The following is a 15,681-nucleotide window of genomic DNA, read 5'->3' on the forward strand; positions in this document are numbered from 1 at the left end:
TGGCACTATCTCACTTAGCAGGTTACTGAAATCAAAGAGGGTTTGTCCACTAAATTCCGTCCCTGCTCAGTCTGTAAACATTAATTTCTGGTCTATATCTGTATAGTTACAATTCATAAAGTTACATGATCTAATGATACAGCATATTTCCAGAGGGAGGGAAAATAAGCATATATAACGCCACGCAAACCACATTTCTCTTGTCTGAAACTTCTCTGTCTGGCTTCGCAGCTGATTGCATTACAGGAGAGTATTGAAGGACAATTTCTTATGCCTTTCAGAGTCTGGCAGCCAGAGCAATTTGTAATATTCATTAAGACCTAAAATGCTCAAGACGTTTAACTGAAGACCAAGTTTGGATACAGCACAGGTAAAATTAAATAATTGGCAGAGAATATAAAAAAGTTCTGTGTTTTGCTGCTCTGTTATACAGTGTGTGATCTCTGATAAGGTAACGGTTATTTGGGGAGGAACACAGTGAATTAAGGTGGGTTCTTTTTTTAATTTGTTTGGCCTTTAAGTAAAAATACATTTTTGTATAAAAATTACTCCCAAATACTGCTTCGCTGCAGAAATGTTCACAGCAGTTTTATGTAAATTTTATATACTCATAACAGAAGCTAAGGTAAATGGTTTTAAGGAAGAAGGGATAAGAAAGTAAAATAAAGGCAAATAAAGAGACTGAAGTACAAAATCCAAGTTACAGACATTCTTAGAGCTTTGTAAAGGCAAACTGCAAACCCAACAGCTCTTTGCAGGCTTCTGCCTGGACGCTGTGGTCGTAAAGAGTCTGTGAGCTTTCTGCCACTGCCTTTGACCATCTGAGGAAAAATTAGCATTTCTTGTTAGGGCTATAAAACCAGGTTTTGAGGAAGTCTGCTTGACTCCAGTTTCTCTGCTGACTTCTACCCTTCAAGAGAACTTTTGGGAATATCAGAAATGAATATTCCTCAAAACCTGCCTCCTCCTACAAAGGCAGCGAACATGCCTAAAACAGGGGCAAACTGTTGGGTACTCTGGAGTCTCGACCATCTCCAGCAGATAACTGGAGCACACAGGAATCATGTCAGACACGGACTAGCTCATATCCTTCTTGCCTCAGGACAGGAGTCAAAGAACCTGAGTGAACTGAAAGGATAAATAAAAGCTGCCGTGTGACAGTGCAGGATATGGGATCTGACAGCTACAAACGTACTGGGTCATGAACCAGAAAAGGGAGTTTAATTCATCATCAATCGTATCAGAGTAGGATAGTGAGAAATAAAACTAAATCTTAAAACACCCCCACCCCTCCCTTCTTCCCGGGCTCGGCTTCACTCCCGTTTCTCCCCCTTCTCCCCCCGAGCAGCGCAGGGGGACGAGGAATGGGGGTTACGGTCGGTCCATCACACGTTGGCTCTGCCGCTCCTTCCTCCTCACACTCTGCCCCTGCTCCAGCCTGAGGTCCCTCTCACGGGAGACAGCTCTCCACAAACTTCTCCAGCATGAGTCCTTCCCACGGGCTGCAGCTCTGCACGAACTGCCCCAGCATGGGTCCCTCGCACGGGGTGCAGTCCCTCAGGAACAGGCTGCTCCAGCGTGGGTCTCCACGGGGTCACCAGCCCTGCCAGCAAACCTGCTCCAGCATGGGCTCCTCTCTCCACAGGTCTGCAGGTCCTGGCAGGAGCCTGCTCCAGTGTGGGCTCCCCAGGGGTCACAGCCTCCTTCAGGCATCCCCCTGCTCCAGCGTGGGGTCCCTGCCATGGGCTACAGGTGGAGATCTGCTCCACTGTGGACCTCCATGGGCTGCAGGGGGACAGCCTGCCTCACCATTTGCATTGCAAGGGAAGGCTCTCTGCTCCGGCGTCTCCAGCACCTCCCCCCCCTCCTTCTTCGTTGACCTTGGTGTCTGCAGAGTTGCTTCTCTCACATCATCTCACTCTTCTCTCTAACTGCCATCTCACCCAGAGGTTTTTTTCTTCCCCTTCTAAACTATGTCATCCCAGAGGCACTACCACCGTCGCTGATCGGCTTGGCCTTGGCCAGCGGTGGGTCCATCTCAGAGCCAGTTGGCACTGGCTCCATCAGACATGGGGGGAGCTTCTCACAGCTTCTCACAGAAGCCACCCCTATAGCCCCCCGCTACCAAAACCTTGCCACGAGAACCCACCACAAGTGTATGTTTGTATATGACTCTTCCCGTGGACCTTAACATCCTGTAGAACCAGGCATCAGAAAAATCTCGTGGGGAAAATGCTAAAAGGACACATCTGCTGTTAGAGGTTCATACTTACAGGGTTCTGGCTGAAGAGAGGTTTATGCTCCCAGATGCCCAGATATTAACTGCCGCTATCAGATGCATCTTGCTTGGGTGGGGAAGCCCATCCAGAAGAATTGTGCACAAAAGGAACTTGCAGTGAGATTTAAAAATATCTTTAGTTACATAGGAGCCAAAGATCCAGCTGTCAAAGTAATATTGCTCATGGAAATCTGTCTTGCAAGGAAGCAGGGGTGAGTGATAACTGGCAGAAGGTCGGTTGTGCTGGGCTAAGCTGTATCCACATTAGTGCTCACGCTGTCGTAGCCTGAGTAGCTCCATCAGCAAAGTGCCCTTCTTGTGGGCTTTGCTCAAGGTGGGCTGGTGATGCCAGCTGGAAAAGTGGATGTCCTGGTATAAACAGACTGAGTCAGATATGTGGTGTCACTGAGTTCAGGAGCAGAGCAGCGCTCCGACTTAAAAACTGCCTGCAAATCACTGTTAGGGTCTTCCTGACACGAGCGGGGAGGCTCGGGGTATTTGGAAGCTGCTGGGGCTTTTCATCAGCCTGAGCTTAGCAGCCAGCTGGGAATACAAAAATGCCACTCTCCATTGATTGTGAATTTTCGAAATTCCACATTTAATGTCATAACATGTTGTGAGACACTGATACTATCCTAGGAATCCCTTAAGATTACTTCACAAGCAAGCATTGCTTTTAGGCTTAAAATTATTTTCACTGTCACATTTTTTAAAGGTGTCTGCGCGCTTCGATTTTCCAGCCTGTTTGCTCACCCGGCACAGTGCAAGATTTCCCTCTTGTGGTTACAAAACCCCTGCAGATTGTCTGAAAGAGCACTGTAGTCGCTGTACCAGCTGGTTTTTCATAATTTTACGTCGTGAAGGATGCACGGCAATGTCAGACCTCAAATAGCCGTTATGACTTTGTAGATGCAACCAAAGCTGCTTTGCAGCCCGGATGAACCGCGACGTTGTCGCAGAGCACAGCGCAGTCACGCGGTTTGCTTCTTCCTCAGAACTGGGTCTTCTTTACCCTACCTGCCAACTTCTCTTCTTCTAAGATGCAGCAGCAGATAATACAAGGGACAGAGCATCACAAGCCCACTTCAGGACTCCAGGCTCGCGTGCTGGGAGCTGTTTGGTGAATTCCTCTCCTATCTAACAATTAATATGAAGAACAGGAGAGGAAGCTGCAAATCCATCCTCCAGCTGCTTTAATGACTGTTCTATTTTGGGGTTAAATTACAATGAGTTGCCCATGCCTACTTGTGGTATTTTTCTTAGGGAGGTGCTGGTTTTGCTGCACTTACTCACAGATAAATTGATCCTGGTTCCACCCGGACATTTCCACGTGCCCTTTACTGCCAGGGATTATTAAGCAGAACCATTGAAAAGGTTGGCGCTGACTTTGTGGCAGTCCCTTGCAGAGGCAAATGTCTTTATATGTCAAGCTTTCTCTCCAGATTTAGTTGCACATGGTTCTGATAGCTTCCTCATAAACTCTGTGTAACCAAGAAGTATATTTATTTATATATCTGTATGCATGTATTTATATATTATTTGTACATGTATTATGTATATATTTATACACATATGTAGTGCTTCGTAGTTTACAAACTTTCAGGTCTCACTTTCATCCAGCTTTTATCTTCCTTAAAATTCCTGTCAGAGGTCTCTGTGCCCTCAGCGTTCCTGCTGCTGCGTATCTGTCTGCTCCGCAAGTCTTCGGCACCACTTCCCCCGCTAGACAGCCCCTGACGAACTCTACAGCAGGGTTTGGGACTGAGTTCTGCTCCCGTTATATTTGCTCCCATTATCTTTTCTCTATGACTATGAATGTTTTTTGGATATGAGACGACCGCCAGCATCTCTCCCTGTCCGTCCCACGGATGCTGGGGATGTGGCAGCTCGGTCACAGCTCCGCGATGGAGCAGAGGGTTGGTGTCAGAGGCTTGGGTAAGAAACAGGCAGTGAGAGAAATGTAGCCCATGTGTTAACATCAGACCATAAGAAAAACTGCAAGATACTTGTGCATTTCCAGAGAAACCGTTATTAGGACATGCTGACTGATCTTGTAATTTGTGACCTCCTTCCATGTTTGCTTTCAGCTCCAGCCGAGCCTTTCTGCTGGGGCAGGTGGAAGGCACTGACGTGCAGCTGCCTTTCCCGTCATCGACAGGGAGAACCTACGTGAAGTGTTCACAGGCGGCAGGATTTCTGTCTTTTTCCAGCTGCTTTTTTCAGTGTGATTGAGAAGAAACCAACAGGAAGGGCAGTAAGTTGTATATAATACATGTGAGGAGGCGGGGGACGAGGTGAGCACACAGAAGGAAACTCAGAAAAAGACTGAGGTTGAACAACAAAATTTCCATGTTAGAAAGACAGTTCTTTCTGGAGCTATATTGATTTATTTTGTTACATACAGGATTCTAGCTTTAGTTGCGTGCAGTAGAAAACACAACCTCATCCCTTCCTCCCAACCTCTTCTCTGCCAGAATTTAAGGGAGCGAGCTGGGTCTAAGCAATATCTGTTCCCCAGTCACAGGTCTTTTCTCTGACATTTTGCCCTTTTTTTTTCCTTTAATTTGTTCATCCTTTCCATTCTCTCGTGGTGCTGCTGGTTTCATATTTTGCACCTCTGTGGTGCTACCTGACTTGGTCTGGCAGTAGGCAGGAGAAGAAACCCAGAAATCTGTAACGTAAAGCGAGCTGACCGCTGCATGGACCTTCTTTCTTCGGTGGCTTTTACTCTGCTCCAAACAAGGCATCTCTTTCAGTGCTTCCTTCTTTCCTCGTCTGATTTATCCCCTTTTCCCTCTTCTTGCCCTAAGTAAGGAGCAGTGAGCAGTGAAGCAGGGCTGGACACTTTGTCCTGGCTGGAAAAGCTGCTGGCCCTCTCCACCCTGTCGTTCCACACGCAGCCTTGCCGAGCTTCTGCTGCGTAATTCCCACCTGTTTAACAGCCCAGGGTATCCAAAGAAATCAGAAGGACAGAAGAATAATTAAGATGCCTTTGAGCTGCCTTTTCAGAACGTTGATCACACTTAGCAGGTAGTTAAACCATCCTACGCTTAACAGAGGTCTTTTTCTACGCGGCATGGTGTGCGAATGAGAAAGAAAAAAAAAACACCCAAACCAAACTGATTTGGAAGTTTTCAGCTGGATCAATAATTCTGGTGGAGTGAAACCTGAATGAACAACATGCAAGGCAGCAGAAATCTCTCCTGGGTCTCCCTTACAGAGGCCAAGGTAAATTATAGCAACGCAAGCACCCTTGAGTAGGTAGATAGCAAATGAGCTGTGCTTAGACGAGAGCAACGCATCAACAAGATTACTGCACGGAATTGTGGATACTGTTACTAAGCTGCTAGCAGTGTACACTCAAAACTAGTAAACAAATCACACTAACAAGTTACTGGTTCAGGAGGAGGAAACTAGGTCCTTGGGGAAGTCAGGAGCTCGGTCTGAAACTGCTTCTCCAAAAAAAAAAGGAGCAAGTACCAAAAAGCCGAGTACGGCGGTCGCTCTGCTGCTACACGCTTCCACGCTGCAGCGCAGGCTGTCAGCACCTGGGGGAAAAGGAGAGATTTAAAAAAATAAATAGAGGAAATTGAGCCTATGCTCTATGTTTTGGCTGCTTTTAAAGACTCCAGCTCGGTAGTGAGGCGGCTGGCAGCATCTCGTCAGGAGGAGATGTGGCATCCGCTTGGAGAAAGAAGGGAAACCGCTTGAAACGCCGATGTTAAGGTACACAAACTATGCAGAAAATCATTGCTGTGGCAGAGGCCGTGGGCCAGGGCTCAGCCAAGCTGCTCGCAGCTGGGGCTGGGCAGCAGTGTTGCTCCTCTTGGCTTCAGCGGCATGAGGAACGCTCCAGTGGCAAACACTGATCAGGCATCGGACCAGGCTGCCCAGGGCAGTGGTGGAGTCCCCATCCCTGGAGGGGTTCAGAAAACGTGTAGATGTGGCACTTCGGGACATGGTTTAGCAGGCGTGGTGGGGTTGGGTTGACGGTTGGACTTGATGATCTTAGAGGTCTTTTCCAATCTTAATGACTTAATGATTCTATGATTCTATGATTCTATGATTCTATGATTCTGTGATTGAGACAACGCGTGCAGAATTGGCCATAGATTAAAAATAATTTGCCACTACTTGATGCCAGTGATCACTGTAATGAGTTTTGTCAGTCGTCAGATAGTAGCTTTCAAATGCATCAGCCATTGTAGTCATATGGAACAAGTGAAAACTTCATAAAAATAAATGGCTATGTTCCTCACCCTAAATAAACGTATGATTTCTTATTAAATCATCAAATATTGGCATATTGCATAAGAATCATAAATCTCCAAATATAATGAAAAATAGGCAAATGTAAACATATCACAAACACATTAATAACTTAAAAAAAAATGATTACCCAGCACACCTTCTAAACATATTTGTCAGCACATCTCTTACAACAAAAGAAGATTATGATTAAATCCTAAATACCACTAGGAACTACCTGGAAACTCCATTTTGCTTAGCTTGCTACCACTTTTGCTTTTCTCTTGAACCACTCTGAGGTGTGAAGAGTTGGATAGTGCTCTGGTATTACCGACAGCTCTGCTTTCCCCTATAAAATTCATTGGCTAGCTGAGTATTTTTGGAAATTATTCAATACTTTTAAAAGAAAAGATTTAACGGATTTTTTGTGTTGGTGTACGATATTTTGTATTGTATCAGTTTAGACATGTTCAAAAGCGTACAGAAGTTAATGGGAATTAATGGACAAAATTCATCATTTTTATGTTATTGTCGCTTTTTATATGATATGTTCATGTTTACAGCAGCCCAACTGAATCAATGAAGCAGCTGCATACATACCTGCAGAAGCAGCTTATAAAAGAAAGTGTCATTTTGTTATGGGGTTGTACCATTCCCAGCAGAGAAGGATCAAGATCTCTGACTGGGATTGTTACGTATCAGAGCAGCGTGGATCTAGAATAACAAAAAAATAATCAGATTTTGGAGGACGCAATAAGTCCAGCACTTCAATGCTTGTTGAATATTTTATATTCTGCGCTGCTTAAAAGAAAATTCTCAGCACTGATTTAGGTCTCTGTTCTGTTTATCTATATGCATCAATATTATGGCTGCTGCCCCACTCTTAAAAATGTGATTTAAAAAACAAAGAGAAAGTTTACAAAGAATAATGTCTCATTGCTGTCTCCAGTAGGGAGAGGCTTGGAGAGCTGCTCCAGGGTTTGGGGGAGTTCAGCTCCCGAAAGCCTTTCCGATAGTGCTGCCATCACTGACCGCTCTCGCTGGGCGAGGGTGAGGGTCTGCAGGCCTGGGCATGGAGAGTTAGCTTCCTAATGTTCTTTTGGGGACCTTATTAAAGCTGTCAGGGCTTTCAGTTAGACTTCTACTTGTTTTTGGGGGAATTTGTGACGGTTTAGCTGTGTTGAAGATGCACGCATAGGCATGCCGAATTTATGCAAGCAGTTAACACATCAAATGCTCTAAAATTATGTGGGTGGAGGGTTCTGTAAAAGCACAAAGTATTTTAATTATTTATTTTGTCTAATATTTATTTGGAGACTGCCTGAGATAAAACATGTCCTACTGGAGAGCAGCTCTGCGGAGAGGGACCTGGGTGTCCTGGTGGATGACAGGTTAACCATGAGCCAGCAGTGTGCCCTGGGTGCCAATAAGGCCAATGGAATCCTGGGGTCCATCAAGAAGAGTGTGGCCAGCAGGACGAGGGAGGTTCTTGTTCCCCTCTACACTGCCCTGGTGAGGCCCCATCTGGAGTACTGTGTCCAGTGCTGGGCTCCCCAGTTCAAGAAAGATGAGGAGCTACTGGAGAGAGTCCAGCGGAGGGCTACGAGGATGATGAGGGGACTGGAGCATCTCTCCTACGAGGAGAGGCTGAGGGAGCTGGGCTTGTTCAGCCTGAAGAAGAGAAGGCTGCGAGGGGACCTTAGAAATGCTTACAAATATCTGCAGGGTGGGGGTCAGGAGGACGGGGCCAGACTCTTTCCAGTGGTGCCCAGCGACAGGACAAGGGGCAATGGACACAAACTGAAGCAGAGGAAGTTCCAGCTGAACAGGAGGAAGAACTTCTTCCCTCTGAGGGTGATGGAGCCCTGGAACAGGCTGCCCAGGGAGGCTGTGGAGTCTCCTTCTCTGGAGATATTCCAGCCCCGCCTGGACGCGGTCCTGTGCAGCCTGCTGTGGGTGACCCTGCTTGGGCAGGGGGTTGGGCTGGGTGACCCACAGAGGTCCCTTCCAACCCCGAACATTCTGTGATTCTGTGATTCTGTGATGTCAGTCTTTATAGCGGGTTTTAAATGAAGAAGATCTGCTTACAGAGAATCCCCACAAACCCTTCCCAAGGCAACCGGCAGCCTGTACCGCGCGTCCGTGTTCGCTCCTGCCAGTGCCAATCTGCTCCGTGTGAAGTCCTTTCTGCCTCCCAGCGAGTGGTTTTGACTGCTTTGGCCATATTTGCTGAGGAACTGCTTTGTTGCCTGGAGAGGGGGAGGCTTCACGTGGCTTTGATTGCGTGGTGCAGTCCAGGAGGAACCGCAGGGACCCGGGCTGCGGGTGAGAGCTGCTGTTTGCTCCCCAGTTCCCCGGCGATCCACAGCAATGAGAAAGGAAGCGATGAAAAGGTTCACAGAATCACAGAATCACAGGATCACAGAATGGTAGGTCTCCTTCTTGTGCCTGGCACTATTATTTGCTTGCTGGGTTCACCTAAACCTGGGTCAGTTGCCCAATGAAGTCTATCAGAGGCTTCAGAAATAATTCTGCCAGCACTAGTCGGGGCAGGGGGGATAAGGACAGGAGGAACCTGAAAGTGATGCCATGAAAAGCTGGAATTGAAGACTCAGTAGTTGGCAGACTGTTAAGCAGGGATTCTTTATTACGGCGTCGGGCACACGGGGGATCTCTCCTCCAAACATGTGCACCAGAGACACAGCTACTAGGTATTTATGCTATGTTAACATACATATTAGTTACATTTCCAAGAAATGCTTATCATAGTAATGGTTTTTCTGAGAACTCCTTGGTAGGTGTTAATGTCCTTCCATCGCTGGGGGTCTTGAGATCATGTTGGAGCCTCCTTATCTCTGTAGTTTGCATACTTGTTCTCCCAAGGCCTGAAGGGATTATTCAGGATAATCCTAAAGGGATTATCAGTGTCTTATTTTACAACCATCCCAATTATTCACAAAGAACTTGTTTGGGTTGTGCAATGATCCTGCCTACCTGAAGTGATAACATCCCCTACACGTTACATTTGTTACACCCACAGTTATCAAAAGCAAGGACGTGTTAGGGCAGGGGGAGGTAAGGCTGCTTTTTTTGACAGCAGCACTGATTTATGCTTGCTTCGTGTGAGTGAAAACTAAGGCTTGCAGTTGCAGATGCCTTACTACATCAGAGTAACTCCCGGCTGGAAGCTGCCTTTGAAACATGCTTCAGCTGAACGTGTGCTTGAGGGCTGGGCAAAAATGGAGACCTTCCTGACTGTTGTGCCGAGTGTGGGTTTTTTACTGCTGGAAACATAAACATGAGTGTGCCAACAGCTTGTATAACGCTTTGCTTTCTTATTTAAAGGCATAAGCACTGAGCCATTGCTTCAGTGTACTGAGAGCCCCACAAAAAAACCTTCCAGACAAGGTGCCCAAGAAGAGAACAGAAAAGAAAACCAAGGTGAATTACACAGCTGCTGGGACACCTTGTTCTTGCCTTGCACTGGGAAGCATGAGTTGAAAATCATGGTGTGGGGGCACCTCTCCTGTGAGAGCATTCTGGAAACAGCGTAGCCCCACGTGTGGGGCTGTGGGGAGGGACACATGGGTGCTGCTGTGTCACAGAATCACCGAATGGTAGGGGTTGGAAGGGACCTCTGTGGGTCACCCAGTCCAACCCCCCTGCCCAAGCAGGGTCACCCAGAGCAGGCTGCACAGCACCGCGGCCAGGCGGGTCTTGAATATCTTCAGAGAAGGAGACTCCACAGCCTCCCTGGGCAGCCTGGGCCAGGGCTCCGTCACCCTCAGAGGGAAGAAGTTCTTCCTCCTGCTCAGCTGGAGCTTCCTCTGCTTCAGTTTGTGCCCCTTGCCCCTTGTCCTGTCGCTGGGCACCACTGGAAAGAGTCTGGCCCCATCCTCCTGACACCCACCCTGCAGACATTTAGAGGCATTTCTAAGGTCCCCTCTCAGCCTTCTCTTCTCCAGGCTGAACAAGCCCAGCTCCCTCAGCCTCTCCTCGTAGGAGAGATGCTCCAGTCCCCTCCTCATCCTCGTAGCCCTCCGCTGGACTCTCTCCAGTAGCTTTGCCTCCTCAGCCATATTCTGGCGCAAGGCAGGTGAGAAGGTTGCAGAAACAGCCCTGCTTGTCTGCTGGACCAGGGATTGTTGGTGTGTAGCAGGGAAAGCCTGAGGGGAGGACATAAAGCTTTTATTTCCTGTCGTCGGACCAGAAAGTCCTTTCAGTGCGTTGCAAAGGACTTCAGCAGCACTGGGTGCGTTCATGTGACAAAGTCAGCTATACAGTTCCTGCTAACAGTAATAGAGCATAGTATGAAGGAGCCAGTAAAGGCATTTTGCTCCAGCTGACAGGCCTAACTTGAGCTAAAAGAGCAAGTCTCCATCAGCTGACACTTAGGAAAAGGATTAATTGAAGTGGGAGCCGCCTTCTTGTAGGGAACCTAGCCAGTAAGCTTCAATAGGAAGATGTCCAAATATGCACTTTTGTGAAATAGAACAGAAAATTTGTTGGAAAGTCTCATGTATACAAATACTGCTTGTTAAACTGTTTAATGAGCTGGCTTGCAGGTCGCATAATTACAAACCCCTGAGTAGTTCCGCAGGGTCTAGCAAAGCGGCTCCACCGCAGTGTTCTGCAGTGGACGCGTTGCCCAGGCATTACAAATCTCCAGAGGCAAGGAGTACAAATCATACCATTGGCCCCTTCCCTATTTCCAGCAACTAGACTTAAGGATCAAGAGCCTCATTTATTCATGGGTTGCATCCTTCCACCTAATTAATTCAATTATATTCTATAAAGTGTTTTCAAAAGTCAAAATCTTACATAGGTTGTTGAAAATACAGACATTTCTAATTTATTTTATTATGTTTATTTTTCATTTATTCATTCATTCTATAAATGTTTGTTTTCATTGACCTTTTCCTGCTGCTTAGGTAACAGCCAATTAAAAGAAAGGAGTTTCCCTGAAACTTTTTCTGCTGTCAAAGATGATCAAAGAGAACAAGTAAAGGAGGAGATTCCTCCATCTCCCTTTGGCATAGTGAAGGTGAAGACTGGAAATGTAGAAGACAGGTGAGAAATGAACTTAATCAGTCAGTCAAGCTACAAAAGCACATTTTCCTTGATTGTACACATACTGTATGTGTTATATTTGCAATACAAAGGCTCTTTCCTTTGCTTGAGAGTGGCAGGTATGCATGGGCAGAGATTGGACAGATCTAGGGACTGGCAGTTGATCTACCTCTATACAATAGGATGCTGGCTTAGCCAATTTAAATGAACTGATTTTGCAACTACTATCTTTAAAGAATAAAAGTGAGGCAAAAGTTGACAGGGAGAGACAACATCTTTTGTCACGCCATCGGTTCTTCTGCAGTGGCCGTCTATGACGGCAGCATCAGTCTCAGCAGCTCATTCATTCTTGTCCTTGCTCTGCCTCTTCAGCTGTGCCACGACCAATGTTTATGTGCCTGTACAGCGAACAGGTCAGCCTTGTTAGAATTATCTGGAAAGAGGAGAGATGTAACTGCTAACTTGGCTCAGGTCTCCGATCTGGCTCAGCACTGCATTGCAAAAGGAGTGGTACCAGCACACCGAGAGGGTGCTCACGGCTAGGCGAGAACGGGTAGGTTGGCACTGGTGATGGAAGAAGCGCTCGTAGAGTTGCTACCCTCCATAGCAGTGCAGTTGGAAATAGATGATCTTTAAGGTCCCTTCCAGCCCAAATCATTCTATGATTCTACGAATCTAGGGTATGTTCATGTGTGTTGTGTTCTGATTCATTTTGAGTCAGCGTTCAGTTTGGCCCTCCACAACATTACAGACATTATTTTTCTCCTCTGTCACTCTTCACCAGCTAATTCCAACCACTCTGTCAGACAGACAGTGAGTTTTTTGTGACTGTAACCAGCTCTAGTCTGCAGAAAATGCCTGAAATAATTTTTCTTTTGACTATTTTCTATTTTTGAGGAGAGACTCTTACCAGCCAAAAAATGTTACTTGCTAAAAGCATAATTAATGTTTAGTCTAGACAGAATGTTCTAAAGTGAGACTTAGATTCACATAACAGTGGGCTTTTTACTAATATGCTTCATATTTTAAAAAAATTGCAGAGAACCTTTCAGTTCTAAACTCAGCATCAGCTCCACGAGAATTATCAAAACAAAACTAACTGGAGAACCTTACAAACAAGTTCCCTCTTCTTCCTTGCCCAGGCCAATCACATCAGCAATTGGTATTAGACAGCAGGCTTCCGAGGAATTTGTTGAAGAACAACTTACAGTAGACAATCTTCTCATAGAAAAGCAGCAGAAGGAGCAGCAGGTACCGCGCCATTTGCGCATTTACTTTGTTTTTGACAAGTTCTCATGGACTTGGGTATTTTGTGGGCTCTGTTTCGGCTCATTGCATGGCAGCACGTTTTTTCCACAGTTCTTTCATGTGATATTGGAATATTTTTCCCAAAAGTAAAAAAAAAATGTATTTATTCCTCTATCACAGTCATATTCCCCACTGTTTCCCACTGGAGTCTTCTCTTTCCACATACTTTCTGGGTCATATTTTGTGCCCGAGTCTTAACACGCTTAGCTAAATTAGACCTCATGGTAGGTTGATTCTGTTCATTTATTTCATAATAACTGGTCCATGCAGCCTCTCCTGTGCCACGAATGTGAGAATGGGGGCATTTCCAAACACAGTTCTCGTACAAGGACCAAGTGCGTTAATACTCTTCTGCTTTTTGCCTGATGTGCAGTTTGAGAGGAGTTTATTTCTGACACCTCTAGGTGTCAGACTCAGCATTTGGTTAGCCTTGTTGACTTGGGAGATGCGCATTTCATCACTCGGAATTTTCTCTATGTCTCCCTGGCAAAATAAAATCTCAACCTGATGCATTTACATATTTCCATGTCACATTGTAAAAAACACTCAAAATTCCTTTAAAAACAAAGACAGGCAGAACTTTTCTCATCTTCTATCATATCAATGCTTTGCACCATCTTCACCATCTGACTCGACTAATAAATTAACCGGGGCATCACATAGCGACTGCTTCTAAAAGTTCTCGTACCTTCCCTGAAGTCTCGGGGCTGTTACTTACATGAGTACAGTTATCCATAGCCAGTGCCTGTAAGACTTCTGCTGTCTCAGCTTTTTCACTGCTCATAAATATCTTCCTTTCTGGACAATGATTATCAGACTATGATTTGTCAAGATTTTTGGTGGTTTTTTCAGAGTAAGGCAAAAGTAACATCTCGGAAGGCTTTTCTGAAACGAAAAGAAGGTGCGTAAAGGCTCAAAAAAAATAAACAGAAGCCCTTAAAAGAAGACAGCAAGCATTCCAGAAGAGCTGGTTTGGACTGCTGGGGTCATTTTGCCCAGCCCGGCCAAGTGGATGCAGGCGTACTGCAGCCAGGGGAATGCTCTCAGTTAAATCTGCAGGTCCGTAGCTCCATGCAGATGGGTACACAAGAAAAAAAAGGAGACTGTGCTTTAGCTGAGTGGGAGAAAAAGGCTCAGACTGACTGTGAAGCAAAAGTAATTGAGCAAAGTGCAGAAGAAGAAGAAGTGATTGCAAGAGATGAAGACACAAAGCAAAATCCTGTTGACTCACCACAGAGAAGGTGGCCTGAAATCCTGCACCCATGTCCTGAAAGAGTAACAGAAACGAACCTACAAGTAGGTGAGGAAAGGGAAACTCATCATAGCGATTCTCTAGGGCAAGCAGGCAGAACGGATGGAAGACCTGTGGAGGGTACCCTGCAAAAGGACCTACGTAGGGTAGCTCAGCCTCTGAAGGGTCATCTCGCAGAGGGAGCAAAAACCCTCTTGGAAGCCCTGCAAAAGTGTTCTTCACCTCAGGATTTAGTAACAGATTGCATGAAGGAGGCAGAGTGGAGTGCAGGCCCTGCATTCACTCAGGGTCAGAAGTGGGTTCAGTTATGCCCACAGGAACTCGTCTCAGGGAGCCAGAGCCCAGAAAGCAAAAGACAAATCCATACCGCGTTTAAGATGGTCAATGATAAGATAGTAAAAATTATGCGTAGCTCACCTGAGGCTGTGGAGAAGGGAAGCTCATCCACAGCCTTGCAGCAGGAGCAGCAAAGGAAGGGGACAGCCGCCTCGACGTGGCATGTCGCATCTTCGTCCTGTGAGTCAAGCTGCTCGTCCTCCAACAGTGATGGCGACCCCAAATTTCACCATGCTCAGTATCCTTCCCAGCATGGGCCTCAGGGAGTAGATCATCCTGATGGACACTTGGATTGGTCTGATGGTGATTATGCTAGCGATGAGCCCAGCAGAACTGAAAAAATGTCTGTTAAAAGGTACAGCAGGTCACCCCCAAGGAAACAAGATACTCAAGTGATCTCAAGACAACAAGGTCTCTTCTGCAGCACAAGCAGCAGCGATTCCAGTGCTGAGGCTGTCAGGCTGAAAGGGAGCAAGACTCGCTCCTCTCTTCAGCAGATCCTATTTCATCTCACAAGACCAAAAAGGAGAGAGCGTGAACATGAATCAAAGAATGAGAATAGCACCAGCGATGTTAAAAGCCTACATCTGCCATCCTCAAAGGCGGGTGGTGAGATTCCTGCTTTTAAGATTAAAGAAACCCCTGCAGTGGAGGAACCACAGGAAAAACTGTTTGCAGGCACATTAGGTAAGAGCTGCCTGAGTTTTGATTTACATTTATTTTCCATAGCGGAAAAAATTCCTCTTGGCTTTATGACTCCTACTTGATTTGGATTTATGATTCATTCAGTCCACCTCTGCCAGTGTTTCTCAGTCCTAATCTGGAAAAAAGAGAGAAGAGGTGAGAGATACTTCTGCAGGCCCCTTGTCATGCTTGGCTGTCCATCGTCACTAGCCATTTTTCCTAAGCCTGTGCTTGAGGTGCACTTTCAGGTGCAGACTTTTGAGCTCATGAGCCAGGCGAGAGGTTCAGTTAGTCTCTGGAGTCAGTGCTAGAGTTCCCTGTAGCTTAGGTATCTTCCTCCCACCGACCCCTTGACAGTGAGATGTTCCCAGTTTCTATTTACCCTTCTCAGAGCTAATGTGAATTTAAAAAATGCGGGCAAAATAATTTCTCTAACTTGCATGGTTTGTTCCTAAGACACAGAGAGCCTCACATCAGTGGAGCATGATGATTTCCTAAGAATATC

The 15,681-nt window shown here is 46.2% G+C and overlaps 1 protein-coding gene across 1 annotated transcript in view; it reads left to right on the forward strand.

Moving 5' to 3' along the window:
- Positions 1-9,678: 9,678 nt before the first annotated feature.
- Positions 9,679-15,681, forward strand: part of LOC104338105 (uncharacterized) — a 30,908-nt gene continuing 24,905 nt past the window's right edge. The window contains 5 exon segments of the mRNA XM_075444056.1: positions 9,679-9,793; positions 9,872-9,967; positions 11,458-11,596; positions 12,739-12,847; positions 13,757-15,179. Coding sequence (XP_075300171.1) covers positions 9,679-9,793; positions 9,872-9,967; positions 11,458-11,596; positions 12,739-12,847; positions 13,757-15,179 — 1,882 coding nt within the window.

This window comes from Opisthocomus hoazin, chromosome 2 (assembly GCF_030867145.1).
Source record: "Opisthocomus hoazin isolate bOpiHoa1 chromosome 2, bOpiHoa1.hap1, whole genome shotgun sequence".
Classification (NCBI taxonomy): Eukaryota; Metazoa; Chordata; class Aves; order Opisthocomiformes; family Opisthocomidae; genus Opisthocomus; species Opisthocomus hoazin.